Here is a 27,420-nt window from a genome sequence, read left to right on the forward strand (position 1 = left end):
GGGAGCACCCCCCTATCCACATTGATAGGACCGCAGTGGAGAACGTGGAAAGCTTCAAGTTCCTCGGTGTACACATCGCTGGCAAACTGAAATGGTGCATCCACACAGACAGTGTGGTGAAGAAGGCGCAATAGCGCCTCTTCAACCTCAGGAGGCCAAAGAAATTTGGCTTGTCACCTAAAACCCTCAACTTTTACAGACGCACAATTGAGAGCATCCTGTCGGGCTTGTATCATCGCCTGCTATGGCAACTGCACCCCCCCACAACCGCAACGCTCTCCAGAGGGTGGTGCAGTCTCCCCAACGCATTACCGGGGGCAAACTTCCCGCCCTCCTGGACACCTACAGCATCCGATGTCACAGGAAGGCCAAAACGATCATCAAGGACAACAACCACCCGAGACACTACCTGTTCACCCCGCTATCATCCAGAAGGTGAGGTCAGTACAGGTGCATCAAAGCTTCTGTCTCAAGGCCATCAGACTGTTAAACAGCCATCATGAGCACATCAGAGGCAGCTGCCTATAGACATAGATTAGGAATCACTGACCACTCTAAGGAAATGAAACACTAGCCACTTGAATAAACTGTGCGTAAATGTGTGTAAATATCGTATCACCCATCTCATATGTATATACTGTATTCTATACCATGCCACCTTATCTTAGTCCAATGCCGCTCTGACATATGTATTCTTAATCCATTCCTTACTTAGATTTACGTGTATTTTGGTTATATGTTGTGAAACTGTTAGATATTACTGCACTGTCGAAGCTAGAGGCTTAAGCATTTCGCTACATCCACTATAACATATGCTAAACTTGTGTATGTGACCAATATATTTGATTTGATTAGGATACAGACTCGGTGGCCAGTTTATTAGGTACAGCCCGCCACCAGCCTGTACGGTTGACACCAGGCAGGATGGGGCCGTGGACTCATGCTGCTTACACCAAATCCTGACTCAACAGGAACCGGGATTCGTCGGACCAGGCAATGTTTTTTTTCACTCCTCAGTTGTCCAGTGTTGGTGATCACGTGCCCTTCTTGTTTTTAGCTGATTGGTGTGGAATCCGGTGTGGTCTGTTGCAATAGCCTATCCGTGACAAGGACTGGCGAGTTGTGTGTTCCCGAGATGCCGTTCTGAACACCACTGTTGTACTGCGTCGTTATTTGCCTGGTTGTGGCCTGCCTGTTAGCTTGCGCAATTCTTGCTATTCTCCTTTGACCTCTCCTCAACGAGCTGTTTTCGCCCACGGGACTGCCACTGACTGGATGTTTTTTGTTTGTTGCGCCATTCTCTGTAAACCCTAGACACTGTCGTGCGTGAAAAGCCCAGGAGGCCAGCCTTTCTGAGATATTGGAACCGGGGTGCCTGTCACCAACAATCATACCACACTCAGTCGCTTAGGTCATTAGTTTTACCCATTCTAACATTCAATCGAACAGTAACTGAATGCCTCGATGTCTGCCTGCTTTATGGAGCGAGCCACGGCCACATGACTCACTGTCTGTAGGAGCGAACCATTTTCGTAAATGGGGGGGTGACAGTCTATATACCCCTTGCACATGTCTTTACATTTTGCTGCCTTACAAATGTAAAATGTAAAATACAACTCTAAAAATGGATTAGGGTAAGTGTACTTATTAAGCCCCCCCCCCCAAATCTAAGTTTAGACATTTCTAACATATAAAATCAAAGATTTTGACTACTTAAAAAAATATATATATAAGAAATAAATATTTGATAAAACATAAAAAGTCCAGACTGGGCTCAATGGGTACTGAATGTACCCTTTAAGCCCATAGGTGTTCCAAATACCCCCCTTAAATAATACATTTTTTTATTCATTTCCAAATGTTCAAAACTTACAAACTGACATTTCTTATGTAAAATTGTATTATATGAATCACCCCCACCCAAAAGTGCATGAGAAGTCGCCCAATAGTTATCCCCTTACCCCTCGTTTGTTGCCATTTTTGTCCGCCAATTGTATGAGAAATATTATTTCTTGCCTATATAAAAGTAAAGTTCCAAAGATATCCAAAACCGTATCGCAAGTGTGGTGCATTTGCATTTCGACAGACCGTCGGGAATAAACAAGAACCTCGGGATTGGAGTTCACACGGAGCCAGCTGCGGTCCGTACGATCATCACTCTGACATCCCTCACCTCTGACGTTATCTTTCTGTCTCTGCATCAACGACTACCTTGTCCACTCCAAGGGACTTGAGGTTTCTAATTGTTCCTAATAGTTTCCAGTCTTGGTATAGGCACAATGGCTAGATGCATAATGTGCACAACTGTAGTTTTTCTGTGTGTTTTTCTTTATTAATCAACTTAAATCTGAACAAGAGACATTTATGCTCATGCTCATTGAATATTGGGATATCAACACACTGTCCCCGTGTGTTTCATTGCAAACTCTGCTTAATAAGAGTATACTGGGCTTAATTGGAACAACAGTGATTTATTGTATTAAAAAAAAAGAAAGCCTACTCATAAAATATTTGGAAACTAATGGTTTGGGGTATGAATACACAGTGTACAAAACATTATGAACACCTGCTCATTCCATGAGATAGACTGACCAGGTGATTTCAGGGGAAAGCTATTGATGAAGGGGAGGAGACAGGTTTAATGAAGGATTTTTAAGCCTTAAGACATTTGAGACATGGATTGTGTATGTGTGCCATTTAGAGGGTGAATGGGCAAGACAAAAGATTGAAGTGCCTTTGAACAGGGTATGGTAGAAGGTGCCAGGCACACTGGTTTGTGTCTGCAATGCTGCTGGGTTTTTCACGCTCAACAGTTTCCTGTGTGTTATCAAGAATGGTCCGCCGACCGAAGGACATCCAGCCAACTTGACACAACTGTGGGAAGCATTGGAATCAACATGGGCCAGCATCCCTGTGGAACACTTTCAACACCTTGTATAGTCCATGCCCTGATGAATTGAGGCTGTTCTGATGGAAAAGGGGGGAGTGCAACTCAATATTAGGAAGGTGTTCTTAATGTTTTGTACACTGTATAAACTACAGTATTATGCAAAGTTAGTTTTCATCCAATTGAATCATATTTATTTATTGCCATATTCTGTATAGATGGTGCTTTTTGTGCTACTGTACCCTTTAACCCTTGTACCTGTATACAGGTTGAAAATGGCCGATTTGGGCACTGATAAACATCTAAATTGGAACACAGTGGCTGTACAGTAACATGCTAAACATGACGTCAGAACTCTGGCTCTGCGCTTCACAGCGCTGTATGGGTTTTGACTGACAACTGTTCTGAACTTGAGCACCTCAAGAAGTTGCCCCCCATCCTTCCTGCTAATTTGAGCATCTTTTTGGAAATGTTTTCTCTTGAGCGAGGGGAAATGCTGTAAATGAAGAGGACTCTATGTATTTCGAAAGATGAGTCGTTGAGAATTCTAATCAATACTGCTTTGATGTCACAGAAGCAAGCCAAACACCTGTGAGTCCAATTGTGAATAACATTTATGTAATATACAGTGTCTATGTTTATGATCCCTTTGTTTTGATGTACAGGATGACATGGCGTCATACCCTTGGTTTTTCTGAACAAAATGAGTCTGTCTATTGTGAAGAAAATGTACCTCGGTACACGCACCTGAATGCACTCGTGACTCCTTTCTATGCGCGCCAAAATGATGTCCCGTTTCCCTGAATTGCATTATGAAAGCTTAACGCTGTAATATCATATTTTATAATTTAGCTCGTCATGTTGACTGAACAGGCTTTCAAATGATGCCCACCTGACTCGGATTGCGATTTATACTGTGCCGTTTTTGGATTGCGTAAACAAGTCATTGTGTGAGAGTGGGGGATGCAGGGTTGTGTTCCAAACATAACTACAAGTGTGCTTGCTCTAGTTCCTCAACGGTTCCTCCTCCATCTACACACAATACCCCATAATGACAAAATGAAAGCATGTTTGTAGATTTAAAAAAATATATATATTATTGAATATGAAATGCATAAATATTTGATTTGCATATGTATTCACAACCCTGAGTCAATACATGTTAGAATCACCTTTGTTAGCGATTACAGCTGTAAGTCTTTCTGGGTATGTTTTTTTTTAGAGCTTTCCACACCTGGATTGTGCAACATTTTCAGAATCAGTTAGATTGGTTGTTGATCATTGCTAGACAACTATTTTCAGGTCTTGCCATAGATTTTCAAGTAAATTTAAGTCAAAACTGTAACTCGGCAACTCAGGAACATTCACGGTCTTCTTCTTAAGCAACTCCAGTGTAGATTTGGCCTTGCGTTTTAGGTTATTGTCCTGCTGAAAGGTGAATTAATCTCCAAGTACCTGATGGTAAGCAGACTAAACCAGGTTTTCCTCTAGGATTTTGCCTGTGCTTAGCTCCATTCTGTTTTTGTTTTTTTATCCTGGAAGAACTCCCCAGTCCTTAACAATTACAAGCATACCCATAACATGATGCAGCCACCACTGTGCTTGAAAATATGGCAAGTGGTACTCATTAATATGTGGTATTGGATTTGCCCCAAACTTAACACTTTGTAGTCAGGACAAAAAGTGAATTGTTTGCCCAATTATTTGGCAGTATTACTTTAGTCCCTTGTTGCAAACAGGATGCATGTTTTGGAATACTTTTTATTCTGTACGGGCTTCCTTTTCACTCTGTCAATTAGGTTTGTATAGTGGAGTAGCTACAATGTTGTTGATCCATCCTCTGTTTTCTCCTGTCACAGCCATGTTCAATGTCTGCTTTTTTATTTTTACCCATTGACCAATAGATGCCCTTCTTTGGAAGGTATTGGAAAATCTCCCATGTCTTTGTGGTTGAATCTATGTTTAAAATTCACTGCTTGACTGAGGGACCTTACAATTAACTGTATGTGTGGGGTACAGAGATGAGTGGGGTCATAAAAAAAATGTTAAACAACTTATTATGTGACTTGTTAAGCAAATGTTCACTCCTGAACTTATTTAGGCTTGCCATAACGAAGGGGTGAATACATATTAACTCAATACATTTCAGCTTTTCATTTTTAATTAATTAATTAGTAAAAAAAAAAATCTAAAAACATAATTCCACTTTGACTGTAACACAACACAAAATGGAAAAAAGGGGTGTGAATACTTTCTAAAGGCACTGTATCAGCACATTAATATCTTGTGTTTACATCAAATATGATCACTTATCTGAGAAGGTACACTTTAAAAAAAAATAATAATAATATTCAAAATGTTTTTCAAGTAGACACTTTCACTTTCAAAATGTGGAATAGGTTGTGTAGATTGGTAGGAGAAAATCTTAATTTAAGTCCCTTTTTTTAGGTAGAATTTTTAAGGAAACTGAAGATCGTAAGGGTTGTGTAGACTTTCACTAGGCGGTGCTAGGGCAGCTTGGCTTCTGTTTCTCTTCTCTTCCATGTCCTTCCCCCTTCTTTCCGCCTTTCTGTTTTTAGGATATGCTGTACGTATCAGACATGGTCAGTTGAGACAATTGAGACCGCTTTCTATGTGAGGATTTTGATGATGAGCTGTGAGGGAGCTTTTCCAGAGTCTGCTCTCCACCCTTCACAGATGGGACTCGCTGGCCCATATCCATAAAGGTTCTCAGAGTCGGTCCTGCTCTAGGATCCGTTTTGCCTTTCAGAGCGTACTAAATAAGACAGTGGGGACCTGCTCCTAGATCAGAACTCTTACTCTGAGATGCTTTATAAATACGGGCCAGACCAGTCTGCACGGTCGAGGTCCGCACCCCACTCTTGGCGCTGTAAATCTGGAAAGAAACAAGTTCCTGAATCAGGAAACATTAGCCTTGATAAATTGTCACCCTATTAAATCAACAGACGCATAAACGTTAACCATACTTTGAAATGAGTCTCGCTGCTTGAAACATTATCGTTTAAACTTTTTTCGGAAACTGAAATGTTGGTGGCTATTGATTTGTGAGGGAAGTTTTAGGCTGAAGCTTAGTTGGAGAGCCATAGTGGATGCGCTGTGCAACTCACTGTTTGTTGGGTAAATTGGTCATCGTTTGTACAGCGGAGTCTTGGAAGTTTTTGAGTCGAGGTGTGAAATTGGAGTGGCTCGTTTGTGAGGTCATGTGTAGCTAGCTGTTTGACACAGTGTTGGCCGTCGGCCAGGGAAAGAGTTTGTTCGTGTCTGAGGTCATTTTGTTAGCCGTAGGACCATGAGGTATCCAGACCTGTCGTTTTTATCTGTAAACAGAATTCTTTACAGTCCAAAACTCTGCCTGGCCGTATGTTTTCCTTTACTCCCTTGGCGCAGTTGGGAGCTCCGCAGTAAAGCTTTTATAAATCTCAGGCACGAGCCACTGCAGATCTGTGCTCCCCTCTCCTCCTCCTCTGGTTTACTAAGCCCCTGCACTGCGGAAGGCTTGCCTGCCTGTCTGGCCCGATTCTCCTTCTCAACTGTGCACTTGCATACTTTCTCACAAGGATTTATTAACAATGGTGGAACTTCCCTCCCACCTAATGTTTACACCAATCCTATGCTTTTAAATCCACCACGGGGTGCGAGTGCGAGTGCACATGATGGCACCCATCCTAATGGCGAAGTGTGTGTGTGTGTGTGCGCCTATTCTGCCTGTTGAATGTGATCCTGACAGTTGCTAAAAGGGGACCGAAGTTAATCCTATACGGTGCTTTGACTCTAACAAGGAAGTGAACACTGTGTACTCACTGTGAAAGCCAAGAACTGCCTCCTTCATTTAGCGGCTCGACTAGGCTAGCCCCTTCCCTCAACTGTGTAACCCCTAACGCTGCCAGTCGACCGTCCAACCCACTATTTTCCTTCCCCAACGTCTCTTCCTCTATTTTTCTCCTCCATACACACACCATTCTCTCTCTCTCTCTCTCTCTGTCTCTCTGTCTCTCTCTCTCTGTCTCCCTCTCTCTGTATCTCTTTGTGTCGCTCTTTGTCTGTCGCTCTCTCTCGCGTTCTTTCTCTCTCTTTTACACACTCTTGCTCCGGGACAGAACACGCTGTTCCTTTCCCTGACTGTGGCCTCTGGCTGTCGCTGCCGTTTCTGAAGACTGCTGCACGCAGTCTCTCTCTCTCAGTGCTTAAACCACATGATTCCCGACCCGATGACACCCTCTTTATTTAATGTGTTTTTTCTATTCTGAGGTTATGACGAAGCACATTGGGCACACCAGCCTGTTTCCATTATCCTGATTGTCTTAGGTTTTCCCCATGTTGGGCCCAGGAGGAGTCGGGTCTTAGTTAACCAATAGCAGAGACACACAGATGGACTAGTCACTTAGTGGTTGTGTTATGGTTGTGGCCTGGGAAATGTGGTTCATTGGTCAGGATGATTTACTACATGAGTGTTAAGTGTGCAACCAGGCTGCACTACTGCCAGTCTGCAAATGAACAATTCCACCTGGTGGTGTGTGTACTTTGAAATGTCCACTTAATGGAGAATCATAGGCCTTGTGTCTTGTTTGCAATCCTTTTCCTTAGATGTCTGTCTTCAAATCATTTTCCCCGCAACCTATTGACACGTCTTGTGGTGGCTGAAGTTCCACCTCCTGTGTTTTTGTCCCCTGCGATGAAATCGGTCAGATCGGTTTCCGTCCGTTCATACGTTAGTCACGCGATATCTCAGACAGCACCGGCACGATTTTGACAAAATTGGGGTGAATGATGCCATAAAGATCCGGCATTTACAAAATGACACTGATTGGCCCAAGGAGGGATCTGTAGTAATTAACAGAAATGTGTGAGTCACACTAGGGAGGAAGAGGCAAAGCGAGAGTGATAACTGGGCACAAAATCTGTAGGTGGCGTTTTTCTGATTTTTTTGTTTTGTTTGGATGTCAATATGAGAGTCGAATTTGGTTTGGTTAATTTGGTTAACAAATAATGTAATGGCTTATTTGATCTAATAGAAGTTTCGTAGTGCTTAGTTTGTTACTAGTGTACTGATAAGTAAGACGTGACATCGCTGCAACTCTGAGAGAGAGAAAAAAACACTTTATATCAGAGTTGTGCCTGTTGGTCACACTCGCATCTGCCTTCTTATTGGCTAGAATGGTCTCACCTGACCTTGCCTCCTTCTGACTGCCTTCTAGTCTGAGTATCAGTCTCTTCAGCTAACATTCCACTCCTTGCCACTTCCAAAGAGTCTTTTGGCACATGACATGGAGTACAGGAAGTGGATTAGTTAGAGATTGGTACCCAGGCCAACTGCCTTCCATTTTGGAAGACATGTATTTTTAATTGTTAGTGGCCACTTGAGTATCTGGTCAGTTTAATGGGTCACACACGATAACAGAAACGTATTAGTCACACGGGATATCTCAATTGGCCCAAGCGGGGTCGTTGCATCACTCGTGGGGGACGACATGTTTACTGTTGCCTTGTTTTTAGTCCTCCTGATGTACTGAAAACGGCCTTGTGCTGACATATAGCAGCATTGACTTCTGGGGCCTCCTGTTTTTGCTCATGGCGAGTGTGATGCACACGGACTCATCTCTTGTGACGCAGGCAGAAGGGGGCCAGAGAAGGGGGTACTAACCTGGGAGGAACATGCTGTCACTGACGCGTGTGAGACATCAGAAACACTAAGTCCCCTTTTGAAGGGCCTGGTTGTGCTGGAGAGGTGGACAGCGAGTGCTGGTTGTGACCTCACTGAAGGACCCTAGACACACACGCTCCACTCAGGTGTGTGTGTGATGATGATGATGACTAAGCACTGCCGGGGCTCAGTGAGAAAGGCGAGAGGACTGGGGAGTGGAAATGCTTGATGCAGCCCTTGTGGTGACATGCATGGACTTGAACATATATACTGTCATTTGTGTATACGTTCTTTGACACACACACACACACACACACACACACACACACACACACACACACCTTCATTTGCACAGACTCTCTCGCACACACGCACACACACACATACACACACACACACACACACACACCTTCATTTGCACACACACACACATACTTTCACGATGTACTGAGTCAGTATATGTTTCTTTCATCTTTCCCCCTCTTCACCCGCTGCAGCAATTCCTTTGAGGAATGTCTGAGAGTAAAACGTGACAGTTGCACATTTCTCTGTTCCCCTAATTGCCACTCCGTTCCCGGCCAGGCGCTCTGCGTCCCGCATATACGCCTGAAAAGCAGTAGCCCAGTCACAGTCAGCTGACACAAGAAAGCACACGCAGCGGCAGGCGGCGCCTCTGCCAGCCTTCTGCACCATAAATGTACGTCCTGTCTGCGTGTGGGCCCGGCTTCCCTCCCACCACCCCGCCACTCTGCTGCCCGCTCTGCTTTGTGGCTCAGGTTCCCACATCACGTCCCTGGTGGCTCCACAGTTTTGCTCACATGATCACGGCCCTCTAGTTAAGGATATGTCAAATCATGTGCATCAGAGGTGGAGATGCATGCTACTTGTATGGCTCTGGTCAGTGCTGGCCTATTAGTTGCTGCAAATGTACTCTATTCCACTGAATGGAATACTCCTGTGACACTTTGTCTACCGTTAATGTGTCATCATTTTCTTGTTCCGTTGTGTTTTCTCATGATCTGTTGTTCACTCTGTTCACACAATTGATACTGTGTTGTTTCTATATCAAATGCTAATACCAGAAGAATAGTGTGATATTAGGGCCATTGGACACCGCTATGCGACTGCTCCTCGAGTGAAGCTAGCTGACTCCCATACTCTCAATAACGGAATAGGCATGACCCTAGTTAACTTCCCAACTCTCCCTAACTGACAGAATGGCCTTGACCCGAGGCCAACTCTTGCCTCTCCAACCCTTTCAATAATAGATGATTTAACAATGCACACTGACAGGCCCTCTCCTCCCTTTCTCTCTATATCTCTCTCTGCTGCAAAGCCAGACCTCATCATCCCACAGGAGGAAATCTTTGCGCACCGTAACTTTCCAAAATGATTTGGAGAGTATTAGGTTGATACATTTTGCACGGGTACTTTTTTTTTTCGTACTGAAACTGAACAGACTTGATTTGAGCTTTTTAAGCTGAAAGGTACTGTCTTCCATGGTTCAGGTTTTAGACAGTACACAGTGTACTTACTGTGAACAGGATATATATATATTTTTCTTTAGTCTAAAAACTCTTCTGTCTCTTCTTCCAGGCTATGCCTTCTTGCTGTTCCAAGAGGAGGCCTCTGTCCAGGCCCTGATTGACGCCTGCATCGAGGAGGACGGGAAGCTTTACCTTTGTGTCTCCAGCCCCACTATCAAGGACAAACCAGTCAGTGAATACCGCAGTACTGTACTGTACTGTAATACCGTTTTCACACTACTAAGCTGAGCTAAACCGAGACAAGCCGACCTGTACTGTGCCAGTCTGGTTCTACATTCACCATAGTTGCTCTAACTGGGCTTGGAAGGAAAATAACCAAGGCAGTTCGGTTCCGGTTGGGTATAAGGGTGTAAGTGTGGATTTCGCGTCAGACACATTACTTCATTAATGATGCATTTCTTTTTTCCAGGTCCAAATCCGCCCCTGGAACCTGAGTGACAGTGACTTTGTGATGGATGGCTCCCAACCGCTGGACCCCCGCAAGACTATATTTGTGGGGGGGGTGCCCCGGCCTCTACGCGCAGGTAGGGGATTGGTCAAAACGGATGTAGATCAGTGGATAGGTTGGTGGATTTTCTGTATAAGATCGACTGGCGTAGACCGTAGTCTCTAAAGGCTGTAATCAACAATACAGTTTTGCCAGTGAGAAAGCAATCCACTTTGTTTCCAGGCGGTTCGCTAATTGCCAGACATGTAAAATATTCACGCAAGGCTCTTTAGGTAGTTCAGCATTTCTGTGCTTGGGACCAACATCACTGACTGGCTGTCTGCTATGTGGCCTACCCTAGTTAAATCAACAGTCAAAGACGACTACTGTAATGCACACTTTCAGGACAATGTTATTGGCAAAGAATGTTATTCAAGTCACATCATTCTTCTTGTCTCGTAACAAATATGAGAACATTTTCATTCGACAAATTACGGCATGCAGTCATAACATTCTCTCTCGTCCTCTAGTGGAACTAGCTATGATCATGGACAGGCTGTATGGGGGTGTGTGCTACGCCGGCATTGACACTGACCCGGAGCTCAAGTACCCCAAGGGGGCGGGCCGTGTGGCCTTCTCCAATCAGCAGAGCTACATCGCCGCCATCAGCGCCCGATTTGTTCAGTTGCAGCACAACGACATTGACAAACGGGTGAGTGAGACCAAACACTGTATTCGTAATGTCTGTCTCCGTAGCAATAGTGCTTCAGGAGTGGCCCTAAAAGTTGGATAACAGGGAGATGTCTTTAGCAGATGAAGAATGACTGACTGGGTTGTGTTCGTTAGGGCACAGAGCAGAAAAGGTTTTGCAACAGGGAACAAAAAAAGGAGTGTTTCTCATTGGACAAGTCCAGGTAGTACCTCCCTGTTTGTCAGTTTTCTTCCGTTTGGTGCCGAATGAACACGACCCCAGTGTAACCTCCCAGTAGGCCCTAGTGTAGGCTTTCTTATTTAAAAAAAAAAATGTAACCTTTTATTTAACTAGGCAAGTCAGTTGAGAACCAATTCTTATTTACAATGACGGCCTACCCCGGCCAAACCCGGACGACGCTGGGCCAATTGTGTGCCGCCCTATGGGACTCCCAATCACGGCCGGATGTGATGCAGCCTGGATTCAAACCAGGGACGGCAGTGACGCCTCTTGCACTGAGATGCGGTGCCTTAGACCGCTGCGCCATTCGGGAGCCCAATGGTGTGCTGCTGTGGATCTGAACTCTTTAACTCTCATTAAGACCCTATACATAAGAGCTGTCATTATATGCTGTCATTATATGCTGGTATCCAACCGACAGTTTGGCGCAGCCTACAATACAGGGAGCCCCGGTTAGGTCTGTGGGATAGAGTTGGCTGTGTAATCACCCTGGCCTTCGGCTGCTGGAGGGCTGACCGATATTTGAAGTCCCAGACGTGGGGAAGGTTTAATTATAGGACTTCCTTATACATGAATATTCACTTTAGCCGTGGCCGGGTTATTTTGAGCGAGCTAGCCCTATAGAGCATGGCCTATCGTGACCAACCAAGACTGGTCGTCTGCCAGCCCAGAGAGGCTAGTCTCAGTGGGGGCTGCTCATTCCACACTCCCTCTGTGCTGCCATAATCCAATATCCAACCCTGGTGGCTGGTTGAGCAGGCAGTGTCTTTATTCAGACTACTTCCCTGGGTTGGCTCTACTGTCTGACCGAGGGCCATATTCAGTGTCCAACAGTAGGAGTACTGATCTAGGATCAGGCCCCCCCCCCATAGCCATTATTACTTAAAAGGTCAAACTGATCCTAGATCAGCACCCCTAGCTCTGATGCGCTTTTTTAATATGGGCCCAGATCACTAGGCCTAGCTGCCACTAACGAGGCACGTAATGGCCTATAGATGAGATCACTGCACTGCAAACCCTCATTATCAGCCATAGAGATGTGGTATGAGAGAAATCTCTTCTCCAGATCCCTATATTTGGCTGAGGCCAAGGAAAGCCTGGGGGGGGGGGGGCCTCTCTGCCTGCCTTCGCGTCAACCACCACCGCGTCACACCCAAGTTCTCTCAGGGTTAGTTAATGTTCGTTCTTGTGGTTGAGGCCTAAAGCCTAGTTCACTGGTGTCCATCCACAACACTTTTGTTTGCACGTTGTAATTCTGTTGCGTCTGGCAACACAATCATTCCGTTAACTGTAAATGGCCTCTTGGTATTGTCTCAATGATATGTCAGAATGGTTCAATTACTGTACCTCAGAACAGCTTCATTGTTGTACTCACCGAGGTGATACTGGTATTTATTGGCCGTATTCATCAGGGCACACCATAGCAAAACATTTTGCAACGGAAAACAAAAACGAGCGCCGTTGGACACGCTCAGGTACCCTTTTTTTAGTCTGTTTCCTACCGTTTGGTTCCAAATGAAAATGAGCCTGGTTGCCAGTCTGTTTCTGGCTTTGGCCATTGCTAGTCGTAGTCTTACCAGGGCTGGGGGTTTAAAGAGAACCCTTCATTACACTGTCAGGCTGTAGTGGAGGGATCGCTGTATGTAACCAGGGCCTGCTCACACACTGTGTGTCGTCTCCATGGAGACACAGATTGGATAGTCTGTCCCTCAGCAACGGTCAACGGACTCCAAATTTCCGTGTGTGTGTGTGTGGAAGTATACCTGCTTCAGTGCATAAAGAGTACCAGGCAGAAGAATGTTGTGCAACACTTGGACACATGAGTCATTTTGGCTCTTGAAATATTCACCACATCTGCTTTTACAGTGCCTTCCTTACCCATAGAGAGGAGAATAGGAACAGCTAGAGACAGAAACGTATTTGAGAAGTTGATATTTTTAGCCTCTAGGATGTCACAGTTGACAGTAAACGGGCAAATAATACATGTAACAGAAATATACATTTCAGAACTCGGCAATGTCAAACGGCAATGTCTTGCACTTGGTCAAACATTTAGCATTAAAGCATGTGGACTCTGTTTACATTCCGACAATAGAGATTCAAGTTTGAGTTCAATCTACACCTCATGCCAAGAAGATAATAAGCCAGTGCCTCCTTTCTCTGACCTTCCTTCAGGTGGAGGTGAAGCCGTACGTCCTGGACGATCAGATGTGTGACGAGTGCCAGGGGGCGCGCTGTGGGGGGAAGTTTGCCCCCTTCTTCTGTGCCAACGTCACCTGCCTGCAGTACTACTGTGAGTACTGCTGGGCCAGTATCCACTCCCGGGCGGGCCGAGAGTTCCACAAGCCACTGGTGAAGGAGGGGGGCGACCGCCCTCGACACGTGTCCTTCCGCTGGAGCTGAGGGGGTCGAGGATAAGCCCTGCCCCGCGGCCCCACCCCCAACAGCCCCTCAACCCCCTTAACCGGGACAGCGCTACACCCCACCCACCCCCCTGCTCTGCACCCCCTCCCCACCACCTCAACATCAGTGAAGAGGATAACTACAAATACATGGGTCTTTCATTTTCAAACTACACTGCTTGATTACGAACTCATTGTCCAGTGTACCCTTATGATGACAATAGGGTGGGGGGAAAAAATGAATCGCAAAAGTCTATCTGCTTAGAATTTGCACTTTGGCTCAAAACTCACTAAACACATATGGGATGTAAGCAAAAAACATATTGTGTTCAAGTCCCCTGTTCCATGACTTGGTGGGTCAGGGTCTCCTGATTATACAGTTACAGTACATATATATTTAAAAAGTATATATATATTTTTGTTTTAAATATATCTATCTAACATATAAAGATAATTCAATTCTATGGGAAAGGAGCATGCACTTATTTAAAAAATGTTTTAGGATATCGCCCCTTATATTACCAAAGGCAAAAATGAAATCCATGCATTCAGAAAACCTAAATAGGTGGCATAAGATGTAGGAATACTATACATTTATCCAGTAGTCTGGGCCATAGAAGACCAGATTTAAAAAATAAAATAAAAACATGGCTATATTTGCTATTTGCTATATTTGACTCTGAAAATAGTAAAATTAATACCTCATAAGACGCAATCAGATTTTGTTTTGCTTTTGATTTTGTAGGTCTTTATTTTTGTTAGGACTTTATTTTCTAGTGTTATGTTGATGTAATGCTGCTGAATAGTACTTTATTCAGGCTAGGGTGTTATAACAACTATGATGTCACCTGGTGTTAAGGATGATGACAGGCTATCATAGGGAGAGGGGCGTCCCTTACGATGCCTAGTATGATGTGGGGTGGGGGAGGGGGCGTCGCCCCTAACTGCATGTTCTTTTCAATCAGGTTGCTGCATGCAATAGAATTTCAGTCTCATGTCTACTATTCAATTCTGCCCATGTTTGCACAGCACCAATATAGATGTACGTACAACTAGCATGAAACTGGACTCAACAGGGAAGACAGACTGGTAAAAGAATCCAACACCCCCCAGTGAGAAGTTAACAGCCACAGGGGCAGTATGAGCAGGCTGCTTCTGCACAAGGTGGCTAACATAACCAGATGACGAAACCTTAATATTAATCCTGAATCCAAGTAGATGTAGGATATATCATTTAAAACTGTCTACGATGTGGGTGAAGTACTTTTCTTTATTTTTTTTTGTTGCAGTGATTGTTAATATAATTGTGCGATTTCTGTTAGTTTTATACCGTACATAGTTGGGTCTGAGTATGCCTATAGAACTGTGATTTCGCTTTAAGTGTTGTTAACGTCCGACATAGAAGTCCTGTGAAACTTCATGAACTAGTGTATGCACACGTGTATATATACGTTCTCTCATACACACACACACACACACTCACATTACACCGATGGTTCTCTTTCTCTTAAACATACATACATGTACATATACAGACCTAGTACGCACACAAAGTTTGACCCAAATACACAGAACATATGACGCGCAGACTAAAGTGAGCTTGAATCTGAGAAACACAGAACTGCTGTCTGTACTGTTGACAGGGTCATGTCCCCCCAAAAAAACCAAAGAGCTCACATATGTTCAACTTAAACGAACCAACACATACGGAGACCACAGATAATACTGTGCGAAGCATCAAGCGCTATGCCTGTGGGTTTAAAGGTGCAAGTTAGAAACATTTGTACTGTTGTGGTGACAAGGCATACGAGACAGTGATGAGAAGACAGACAGAACATTGAAGCTACTGGAGACTTGTGGTTTAGTAAACTGAGCTCCTTCTCAGCCTGCACATAAAGTTCTCTGGCTACGGGGTTGTGATAACATTGCCAGAACATTGTGTGCTAGCTGGGATTTACCATATTTATCCAGATTTTCCTGCAAAGCTTGAAGTAGAATAATGACCTGCTAAAATGGTGGACATTTTTTTTTTTTTATCAAAAGGCTATGGAATGGGGTGCAGTTGAATAGGATGGGTGGGGTGGGAGGTATTGGGTAGTTATAAATGCAGGACAAATAAACAAAGCATTGGCTGCTGGGGTTGGTTTGGGTTTGAGCGGTGGCGTTTGGGGCTAAGTTACACTGGTTTTTAGCAGTTTTGTGGACAATCCAGTCTGGATCCTGCAACATTGTGAGTTGATGTGTCGTCTCCTTTTCTGTGTGTTGCGATTGTCCCATGCTGGCACCCCCGCCGTCCTCTCTCGGTTTTAGTCGCAAAACGGTTTGCTTTAGGACAAACCATTTTGTTTGTTTCTTGTAAAAGTAAACTAATCTAAACCGAAGATACTTTTTTAGTGATAGAAAAGTCTACAAAAAAAAAAAGAGGCTAACCATGAGTAATAATAAGTCTCCCTATTTAAGTGAATTCTGGGTGTTTTTGTGAGATGTCTTTCCCCGCCCAGAAGGGTTTTCTATGTTTGTTCCTTCTCTATAATAGACGTGTTATGCACTACTCTTTGTATCTGGACAGTTTAACAGTCAGCAATTGTTTTTGTTGGGAGAAAAACAAAAAGTGTGCTTTCTGACTGACATGATCTTTTGCAATACCTCAATTTTGAAATATATTAGGAGAGAAATTGATATTTTCTAAGTTTATTCAAATAAAAAAAAATATATATATTAATTTAATTCTGCCAGAGATGATTTAACAGGTGGTTGATTTTATTTTTGTCATGCTTATTTGCTTTTTATTTTCAATTTTATTTTTTTTGAAAAAACAACTGAAGGAGCTAGAGCTTTCTAACTTTAATATAATGACGTAGTTAGCTGAAGTACAGAGTCTACCTTATTACAGAGGAGGTTAGAGTGAGTTTCCCACTGGTCTTATACCCGTGGAAGCACGGTGTCACCAAGACAAACATAACATGAGCGGTAGTGTTCCAAGGAAAATATTAGCCCTAAAAATTGTTGTTCTATATAAATAAAAGTCTATCGGGTGAACTGAAGATACTTCCCTTATTTTGTATATTTATAATCAGTCATTTACTATGCTGACCAGAATTGTGAAAGAGATCTTCTGTTCATGTTATTTTTTTAAGAACTTTTTTATGTTTCCTAAAAGTATGCGTTTCATTTTGTTTTGTAAAAGCAACACCCTAATTTTGTTAGCCTGAGATTGTTTAAAAAAAGAGACTTTAAGCAGATGAGGTGGAGAGAAAGGAATGTTTAAAAAAATATATATATTATTAAGAGATACAAGTGTTTCAACTGTAACTTGTTCGAAAGCCCCCAAGGTGCATCAATTGACTGGTAGCCTTCTATTCACGCAAGACTTGAATTAGTCCCATTTTTTTTTTAAGGCTAAGAACCTCGATTCTTTGTTGTAATGTGCAATACTGTTTGTACTGTTTGTAAAAAAAAAAAAAAAAAAATATGAAAAAAGAGGCAAATCTTTATTGCAGATTTATTTTCATTGCAAGCATTGTGATTCACTAAAATCATTTTCTACTGTGTATTTACCTACTCTACATGCTAGTACCTTCCAGTAGTAATGTAGCCTTTGTACTGAGAAATTTTTCATTATTTTTAGAGATTTTTGCTAAAAAAGAAAATAATTTAAACATTTACGTATTTTTATTTCGTATTTTCTTTACAGACTTATTTCTCAACCATTAATAGTTATTTCTGGGGGAGACTTTCATATCTGGTCAATGTCATTAATATTATTTTATATTTTTACTTGGAATAAATTCATTTTATGATGCTAATTCTTTAAAAAAAAGTTACTTTTTTCATTTGTTCACTTTATTTTATTTTTGGAAGCTGAAAAACCTTTGTAATATTGTTACTTAAGTGTGTAGATTTTTTAAATGCAAAGCTTAATGTGTTAACTCGCTGATGTTGCTTACATTAGTGTGATGATGATTTAAGGAGGGGGGGGGAACTATTACGGTTGGTATTGTTAAGTGATTGGCAATGTAAAACAAATGAACGGGCAATAAAATGAAAAGGCAGAATGTGGTATGTTGTGATGTTGTGGAAGCTGGACAATGCTACTTACCACTCCTACTGCTTCCGCTACTGCGGTATAACCCCACCTTGTATAGTCAATAACATTGTATGGCCAAGATGTCACAACACTTCCACTGATGTGAAACATCACAATACCTTTTTAAAATGTTAATCATGCTACATGACCCTCCCTTTAGTTTCAGATGGTGGGTAAACCCCTGTAGGAACCTGAAAAGTGGCTATGTGCACCGGTGAGATTGTATTTAAGAATGAATGTAAATGTTAAGATGAACTGTATAATTAAGTGGAGGGTGTGACTTGTTGGAATTTATTCCCGATAATAGGAGTCATACATCTAAATCTTAGACATGTTTTCTTTCTGTCCCCAAACCACCTAGATTTCTTTAGTCACAGTTTAGTGTGTACGAACTGCCCTTAGATTTCAATTTGAGCCAAGATACACTAACATTGTGGTGCGTTCTTCAGGGATGGCATTAATCTGATTTTTGCCCTCATATCCATAGACTATTGGTCCATATGAAGTGTTGTGACATCACCACTTCCTGTACTATAGTATTGTCATCAATAAGCGGAAAAAAACACCAATGCAAATGCTGGTCTGAGAATGTTATTTCTAGCTTGCCTTTTCTACCAGTTTGTACAGGTAGTGTTCTACTAATTAACTTAATCTTGTACTCACCCAGTGCTTTCTCCCAAGGGTCAGTATTACAGTTATACCACCAAGTATTTATTACATTTTATTTATTTGTTAAGCAAACACTATACCCTGGCAATATTAAACTATGTGCAACTGAAAGGGACAGTTTGGATAAAATGGAAATCATGTGTGGTGGTGGAAATTTCATATCCCTATTTCATAACGCTTCATGAATGTTCTCTCAGTAGGCCCTTCATTTTGTGATCTAAAAAAAAACTTTTAACTTGCTCAAGTTTTTTTTTTCAGACAAAATCACAACTTTTTAAAAGTGAAGTGTTCATTAATTTTTCAAAGTAATACTTATTTGTTTGATTACTGGTTCTATCTTGACAAGGCTTTGAAATTGTTGACTTGGACCTATGCTTGTCTGAATTTGCAGTATAACTAATTTAAAAAAAAAACATGGCGCTCTATGCTGCTAATGCTTACTACTACTGCTTCAAGGTTGTAGTTCCCACCTTTTCCCTTTTCTGTACTAATAAGCAAGTCTTATTAAATATAGTTGTATGACGCTGTGAAATATTGTCGTCTTTTGCATGGCCTCCTTTTCCACCTCTTTCTCTCCCTTGATGTTTCGCCTGGAGTAAGGTGCTTGACTGGTGTGTGACTGGAATGGAAAAATGTGAAGTATTCAAATAAATCTCAAGAACTGAAATACATTTAAGACCTCTGTTACATTAGGGGTTACTGAAGCAATCAATGTAGGTTTATCAGTTTTACTTGGAGGGATGATGTTTAAATCATAGGGGTTTAGTTGTACTTTAGAACGCTCGTTAATTACCGACTGCCTCAGACCAGTGTTCGATGCTTTTTTTTGCTCTTCCACATCGCTATACATAGTCAATATGATTCTCTAGTCTTGTTTGGAATTTGAGTCCACATTTTCAGAAATGCATCTAATCTAAAAATCTGATTACAAATGAGTATTTTAATCATCTTCACAGGTCAAAAAAAGTGGGCACAATTTGAACGTGTACAAGACCAGGACAAAGGAGGCATGTTAGAACCAGCACAAGGTGTAATGATCAGGCAGTTTAATCTTGATATGCCACTAGTCGGGTGGATAGATTATTTTGGCAAAGGAGAAACGCTCACAGGAGTGTGCACAAAATTAGTGAGAAAAGATATGTGCCTATGGATTTTTGGGGGGAAACATGTGATCAACACTTCACATGTTGCATTTATAGTTGTGTTCTTCATACCAGAGGGGTATACTCGGGGCTGGCTCTCTAGCCTTTTGGGAGCAATTTGTTTTAGTGGCAGAAAGAAAAATCAGTGACTAACAAAACCAACGGGTGCACCCTGGCGGTCGGGCACGTGCCCAGCATGTGGCATTCGACCAGGATTACTACACATTTAGATAACTGGCTAGACTAATATACCAATTGATTGACAAGAAACTGCTGGTGCATAGACTAGAATACACAAACTGTTAAAAATAAATTGAGCGCCAGCCCTGGGTAGACTATGAAAGAAGTGAGATCTACTCAGGGTTTTCGAAAGCTAGGCAGCTTCAGTTAGCTTCATATTCCAGCTCAAACTTCATCCGTTTCATGACCATGGCTCTTGCGCATCTGCCTGTTTGGAACTGCACGTGGCTAGTGGCCAATGCCAAACTCATTGAAACAATGCGGAAACGTCAATACATGGGGCGAGTCAGTGCCACACTTTAATCACGTATCGTTATTACCGTCTGGTGTGCACAAGCAACTCCCCCCCCCCTAATCGAAAGTTTGTGCATAACGTTTCAAATCCATATTACCGTGTAATGTGATCAGTATTTTAGCATTTTTATACAGCTGACCCAGGTTAGCTTGGTAACGATTCAAACCTGACTCGTAGTATAGGGCTTACATGTGCAGCAGTGAAACGACTAGTTAACCCCTCACCTGGTCAAACTAAAGCTGTAGTATCACTGAATAGGTGTAGTCATCTTCACTTTAAAGCAACATTTACTTCCCCTTGCTTGTCAACATCATGCACCTCTAAAATTGATCCCATTAATGGTTCATTCAGAGGTAATCTGTGCCATCATTCCTAAATGCAAGAACACACCCTCTACTGGCCATGTTCAAAGTTATATACAGTGTTCTTCAAATCAACATGGGAATGCAGACTATGGGGACAAGACAGAGCACGCACAAAACAGGACGCACACTGAAAGGGCTGTAGAATTTATTATAATTCTATTAGTTTAAACAAAAAGCAGAAATTACAGAAATATTTACAGGTCTGCATTCTCTTCTTAAAACTCTGACAAGTCCTGTGTGCGCGTGTGTGGGGGCATTTCAGTTTGTCCCTGCAGTGTCATTCAGAGTAACATTTTACAAGGTTGGGGAGGAGCAGCACTGGCCATGACCATAGCTTTTCCAATCATCTACCAGGTCAGTCGACTGATAAAGAGTTCTGTGGTGAGAAAGGTGAAATGAATGTGCTTACACAGGACTATAGGTCCACAACCCAAAACACCCCCACAGCACAATCCAGTAGCCCGCTATAAAGAGCCAGCACACTGGGGTGTGTTCCTATAGGTCAGCTCGCAACGATCACACCTGGTTTTTGACCACATGTCAATAGCGCACTGGTAGTCCTCCAAGAGGGTGAGAGTGCTTTAAGCCTGACGATTATAAGGAGAACCACCACAGGCAGTCCCAAGGACAGACTAGAGGGCCCTCTGTGCCCATGGGAAAAGAGGGCACAGGGCAGACAGGACTGAAGATGGGAAGGCTTTTAGGTGGTCAAGTCAGTTGGCCTTTGGGTGGGAGAATACCGCGGGAACCATAGGGATAACCATAAGGGGGTTTGAAAACAGAATCCTTTGGGCGAATGTCAATGTGGCTAAACTTGTGCGTGTGAGGGGACCCCATTCTGAGATTAGCATCCTGAGGGCTGTGTAAAATGACCCTGCTAGGCTGGAGGTGGATGAGCATCGTTTAGTCTGGCTGGGTAAGAGAGAGGCTAGTGGAGCGTGTGCATGAAGCTATCCAGGTTGTACTCTGTGTCATACTGCAGCTGATCCCACAGGTCCCCCAGACCGTCCAGCACGTTCTTAATGGAGGCTTTCCCGCCGGAGGACGACAACTCGCCCTTATCATCCTTCCCATCCTAGACAGAGAGACATGTTAGAGATGGAAACACACACGTCGGACAGGCAAATACGGGTTAAATGAATGTGTGAGTGAAAGAGCAGCATGACCATGAAGATGACCGAGAAACTAAAAGAGTGCACATGCAGAAGGGTGTGTACTTAAGGGAGAGCAACTGACCTTGTCCAGGGTGAAGAGGTTGAGGAGCTGGTCGGTGCCCATACTCTGCAGGCTGGCGTTCTCCTGGCTGATGACCGCATTGGCGATGTTCATCTTGAACTTCTGCAGGCCCATGATCTTCTCTTCCAGAGTGCCCCGAGTGATCAGACGATACACATTCACCACGCGTTTCTGCAACAACAAAAGACACCATTACAAATGTCACTTTTCACTACAGATTGCCAAGCCGGTGCGCATGTTTGAGATCAACTACATTGCAGTCGGCATGCACAGAACCAAGATGAGTGATTCCATGCCTCGGCTTGCTCAAACACACCATTGCCTAATTCACACTATAGGGCTGACCCAAACCGCACTGTGTTGGGCCTGGTTATCGTCTCTGTCCTTTCTAGCACCGTTCCAACTACGGTGGGTGATTGACTAGGCCAGCCAAGTACAGCTTGCCTTGGCTCAGTGTGAAAAGGGGTGTGTGTGTCCATGGAGAGGCAATAGTGTACCTGTCCTATCCTGTGGGCGCGGTCCATGGCCTGTAGGTCTCTCATGGGGTTCCAGTCGTGTTCCACAAACACCACCGTGTCAGCACCAGTCAGGTTCAGACCCAGACCACCCACGTGCGTGGTGAGCAGCAGCACGTCAATGGAGGGGTCATTGTTGAACCTGAAAGCGAGCGTGACAGAGCACAGGAGATGGCGAGAGGGAGAATGAGGGGATGAGGGCCAGAGCACACGAGATGGAGGCTGAGAGAAGGACAGTGCCTTTAAATTCAGATCAAGTTTGTCGAGTTAGACATTGGGTGACGTTACAGCAAAGGCACAGACTGTGCCGGAGTCTGGTGTAGCAATCTAAGCTCCGGACTACGGACACACCTGGCAACGCGGGTTTGAGCCTCGGCTCTGCCTACTGTCTGTGCCCAATACTGGTCTCTTAATCTACTTCTAAGGTGTCCGGTCATAAAAACAAATCACATGGAAGGAGGAGATGGGAGTTTAAAATAAATATTTTTTATATGCTGGCGACAATACTAATCAGAGTATTCCATTGCCTGTTTGATACCAACACCATTCATTTGCGTCGCCCAAAGACCATGCTCCTCCTTTATTACCTGGAGACGATGGCGTGGCGCAGGCTCGCCTGCACGCTGCCGTCAAGTCGCAGGTAGGTGACGGTGGGCAGCTGGAGCTTGAGCAGGTCGTGCTCCACGATGTCCAGCATGCTTTTCAGCTGACAGAAGATCAACACTCTGTGTTGGGCTACAACCGCTTCTGTGCCCTCCGCTGAGCCACTGCTTCCCAGACCACAGTCCAACAACAACTGGAGAAGGGAAAGGGGGGAAGCTCAGGATTACAACTTACTCAGTGTTTTGATCTGTAGGTGTTTAGTATGGAGTTCAGAGTGTAGGCGATAGACCGATATCGGCACCTCACCCCACTATCCCCATCACTGCCACTTCTGAAGCAGAGGAGATGGGGGGGCGGTAGAATGGTACCTGTGAAGGCTGAGGGGGTAGGGGTTGTGCGGGGCTAGATTGGGTTAATTGTGTCAGTATGCTTCAGTTCGACTCACGCCTAAGCAAGCAGAATTCTGCTAGGCAAAAAAAAAAAAAAAAAGTGTGCTCGCATACTCCCTTAAGACAGTCGCTTAAAAACGAGGATAAAAGCGGCAATAGTACTGTTTGTCCATTTTGAGACACCGTCGCTAGTATACTATTCCTCAAAATAGTCAGAATTAAGCCAACAAAATAAATCTTATTCGTCATTGAAGAATCCCTAATGTTGACTTATCACAGAGGAAGGGGCGTAGACTTCAGGTTGCCCCCCCAAAAAAACATTGCTGAAGACCAAAACATCATGATTTACACAAACCGTTCCAAACCATTTCAGCTGGGACGCATGCAGACGCCTTTAGTGTAGTGCAGTGTTTCTTAATCCTGGTTCCTTGGGACTCAAACGTTTTGGTTTTTGCCCTAGTACCACACAGCTGATTCAAAATTATCAACTCATCATCAAGCTTTGAATCAGGTGCGTAGTGCTGAGAAAAAAACTGAACTGTGCACCCCTTTGGATGCCAGGACCAGGATTAAGAAACACTGGTGTAAGGAACGGGGAATTAGTGGTACCCAGAGGTAAGGTATAGGGGAAGAGTGGTACCTGTTTGAGGGCTGAGAGTTTAGGCGAATGCTGGATGTCTCGAAGGCTGGAGTGTTGTGCTGCCAGCTGGTCTGTGATGCGCTTGTACTCAGGGTGCTGTGGCAGCAGTACCAGGCCTGGGTGGTTACACAGCTTCCTCAAGTACTGCAGAGCCTGGAGGGAAGAGGACATTAATAACATAAATAGCAAGTAGGGTTTCCACAGACTTAACATTAATGCAGGTCACATTCACATGTGAGAAGCTCTGTGGAGAAAAATACCCGTTTCATGGTCAAGGACAATCCAAAAACTACAAAGGCAGTCACATAATGTGTGTGTACCTGGAACACGTGGCCCGTGGCCTTCAGCTTGGGCTTCTCCTCCTCCTGGGTGGAGGCTGTAGAGATGGTGTCCTCCACACCGACCTTGGCCCGGGACTTGGCAAAGTCCTCATACAGCTGAACCTGCAGATAGAGAGACAGACACAGGGACAGATTGTTTGAGCAATGGCACAGAACTGCTCATTTAAAAATAACTTAATGAGTAGTTATTTGGGATGAACATTCTACACAGTCCGTCTGGCAATGTAGTCAATATTAAACATGCACGCAGATTGTATGTATACAAGCTACATACAAGGCTTTCATTTAATGGATTGAAACATTCGGTTTTGTAGCAGCCTCAGCGTCTATGGTGACTAGAAAGTGGAAAATACACAAGTGAATGCTTTTCTCTCCAAATGAAGACGGCATCTATAGTACCAGTCAAAAGTTGACTCATTCAAGGGTTTATTTATTTTGAATAGTGAAGACATCAAAAATATGAAAAAACATTGAGTAACCAAAAAAAGTTCAAAATATATATTTTATATATTTGAGATTCTTAAGTTGCCACCCTTTGCCCTCTTGGCATTCTCTCAACCAGTTTCATGAGGTAGTCACCTGGAATGCCTTGTTAAAAGTTAATTTGTGGAATTTCTTTCCTTCTAAATGCGTGAGCAAATCAGTTGTGTTGTGACAAGGTAGGGTTGGTATATAGAAGATGGTCTTTTACCAAATAGGGCTAAGTCCATATAATGGCAAGAACAGCTCAAGTAATCAAAGAGAAACAGTCCATCATTACTTTAAGACATGGTCAGTCAATCTAGAAAATGTCAAGTACTTTGAAAGTTTCTTCAAGTGCGGTCTCAAAAACCATCAAGTGCTACAATGAAACTGACTCGAGGACCATCACAGGAAATTAAATCCGTTACCTCTGCTGCAGAAGACCAGTTCATTAGAGATGCCAGTCTCAGAAAAATCGGCAATTGACTGCACCTCAGATTGCAGCCCAAGTAAATGCTTCAGAGTTTAAGTAACAGACACATCAACTGTTCAGAGGAGACTGCGTGAATCAGGCCTTCATGGTCAAATTGCTGCAAAGCAACCACTACTAAAGGACACCAATAATAACAAGAAACATGCTTGGGCCAAGAAACACAAGCAATGGGCATTAGACCGGTGAAAAATCTGTTGTTTGGGCTGATGAGTCCAAATTGGAGATTTTTGGTACCAACCGCCGTGTCTTTGTGAGACGCAGTTGTGTTGTGACGGTATACAGAAGATAGTCTTTTACCAAATTGTATGTACTGTACGTGGCGTTGTAAGTGTTTCAAGGTGGGCCCTCCACGTGACGTACCTGTAGAGGGCTGAGGTTGCAGTAGTAGTCCTGGATGATCTTGGGGGGCAGGTCCTGCAGCACGTCCTTCTTCATCCTCCTCAAGAGGAAGGGCAGAACTTGGCGATGCAGCGCCTCCATGGCCAGCACCCCTGAAGGGGAACACCGTCATTACAAGATACTAACACCACTGTCAGTGTGAGAGTGTAAAGACAGCATCTTCAGGGTCATGTTTATTAGGGCACACCGTATGCTACGGAAACCAACAAGGGTTTCTTAAGTACAGATGGCACTAAACTGAAGAAACGGCGAGGTACTAATTAGGGTTGTGACAATACCAGTATCGCAACATACTGAAATTGTGGCAAGGAAACAAAAACAAAGCATATTTGAAAGTCTAGGTTTGTTTAACATGACATGTCACCAATTACTGTTTGAAAAATATTTTAATGAAGGGGGTAGGAAAAAGTCAGATCTTTTACCTAATGGTGTTTTAAACACTAAGTCAACAGCACGTGGAGGAGGAATACAAGGTAATGTGGATGGAGAAGGAAATTAATTGCTTTACAATGACCATCAGGATGTACCCTTTCCATGCACACCAAATATGTTTGCACTTTTGGCAACTTGATCTAGATTGCATTCTCTAAAAATACAACCATAGTGCATGGCAGTGGGGGGGATTCTTATGACATTGCCAACAGTAAGATTTGAGTTTGCTTTCCGAAAAAGACTAGGGTCCAGATTCACTGCCATCTTTTTTTTCATGTTGAAAAAAAAAGTAGTAAATGTTCCCAAAAATGACATACCCAACTCTAACTGCCTGTAGCTCAGGACTTGAAGCAATGATATGCATATTCTTGATACAATTTGAAACAAACCAGTAAAGTTTGTGGAAATGTGAAATTAATGTAGGTTAATATAACACCTTAGAGCTGGTAAAAGATGAAGAATAAAAACATGAGTTTCTTTTTGGTACCATCTTTGAAATGCAAGAGAAAAGGTCATTATACAGTGCCTTGCAAAAGTATTCGGCCCCCTTGAACTTTGCGACCTTTTGCCACATTTCAGGCTTCAAACAAAGATATAAAACTATTTTTTTTGTGAAGAATCAACAACAAGTGGGACACAATCATGAATTGGAACGACATTTATTGGATATTTCAAAAAAAATTAAATCAAAAACTGAAAAATTGGGCGTGCAAATTTATTCAGCCCCTTTACTTTCAGTGCAGCAAACTCTCCAGAAGTTCAGTGAGGATCTCTGAATGATCCAATGTTGACCTAAATGACTAATGATGATAAATACAATCCACCTGTGTGTAATCAAGTCTCCGTATAAATGCACCTGCACTGTGATAGTCTCAGAGGTCCGTTAAAAGCGCAGAGAGCATCATGAAGAACAAGGAACACACCAGGCAGGTCCGAGATACTGTTGTGAAGAAGTTTAAAGCCGGATTTGGATACAAAAAGATTTCCCAAGCTTTAAACATCCCAAGGAGCACTGTGCAAGCGATAATATTGAAATGGAAGGAGTATCGGACCACTGCAAATCTACCAAGACCTGGCCGTCCCTCTAAACTTTCAGCTCATACAAGGAGAAGACTGATCAGAGATGCAGCCAAGAGGCCCATGATCACTCTGGATGAACTGCAGAGATCTACAGCGGAGGTGGGAGGCTCTGTCCATAGGACAACAATCAGTCGTATATTGCACAAATCTGGCCTTTATGGAAGTGGCAAGAAGAA

At 43.3% G+C, this 27,420-nt stretch overlaps 2 protein-coding genes across 13 annotated transcripts in view; one reads left to right on the forward strand and one right to left on the reverse strand.

The window, feature by feature from the left end:
- The window catches only part of cpeb3 (cytoplasmic polyadenylation element binding protein 3), a 66,547-nt gene extending 47,413 nt beyond the window's left edge, over nt 1-19,134 (forward strand). For all 11 annotated transcript variants that reach the window (XM_024424662.2, XM_024424669.2, XM_024424710.2 and 8 more), the window contains 4 exons: nt 10,146-10,264; nt 10,506-10,620; nt 11,054-11,235; nt 13,630-19,134. In XM_024424662.2, the coding sequence (XP_024280430.1) occupies nt 10,146-10,264; nt 10,506-10,620; nt 11,054-11,235; nt 13,630-13,857 (644 nt within the window). In that variant the 3' untranslated portion in view covers nt 13,858-19,134. The remainder of the gene's footprint in view (nt 1-10,145; nt 10,265-10,505; nt 10,621-11,053; nt 11,236-13,629) is intronic.
- Nucleotides 19,135-20,782: 1,648 nt separating this feature from the next.
- Nucleotides 20,783-27,420, reverse strand: part of LOC112252970 (TATA-binding protein-associated factor 172) — a 61,590-nt gene continuing 54,952 nt past the window's right edge. For both annotated transcript variants that reach the window (XM_024424772.2, XM_042323022.1), the window contains 7 exons: nt 25,694-25,824; nt 24,358-24,480; nt 24,038-24,190; nt 22,993-23,201; nt 22,388-22,547; nt 21,891-22,061; nt 20,783-21,729 (listed from right to left, as the gene is read on the reverse strand). In XM_024424772.2, coding sequence (XP_024280540.1) covers nt 21,583-21,729; nt 21,891-22,061; nt 22,388-22,547; nt 22,993-23,201; nt 24,038-24,190; nt 24,358-24,480; nt 25,694-25,824 — 1,094 coding nt within the window. In that variant the 3' untranslated portion in view covers nt 20,783-21,582. The remainder of the gene's footprint in view (nt 21,730-21,890; nt 22,062-22,387; nt 22,548-22,992; nt 23,202-24,037; nt 24,191-24,357; nt 24,481-25,693; nt 25,825-27,420) is intronic.

Source organism: Oncorhynchus tshawytscha, linkage group LG01 (genome assembly GCF_018296145.1).
Source record: "Oncorhynchus tshawytscha isolate Ot180627B linkage group LG01, Otsh_v2.0, whole genome shotgun sequence".
NCBI classification, from domain to species: Eukaryota; Metazoa; Chordata; class Actinopteri; order Salmoniformes; family Salmonidae; genus Oncorhynchus; species Oncorhynchus tshawytscha.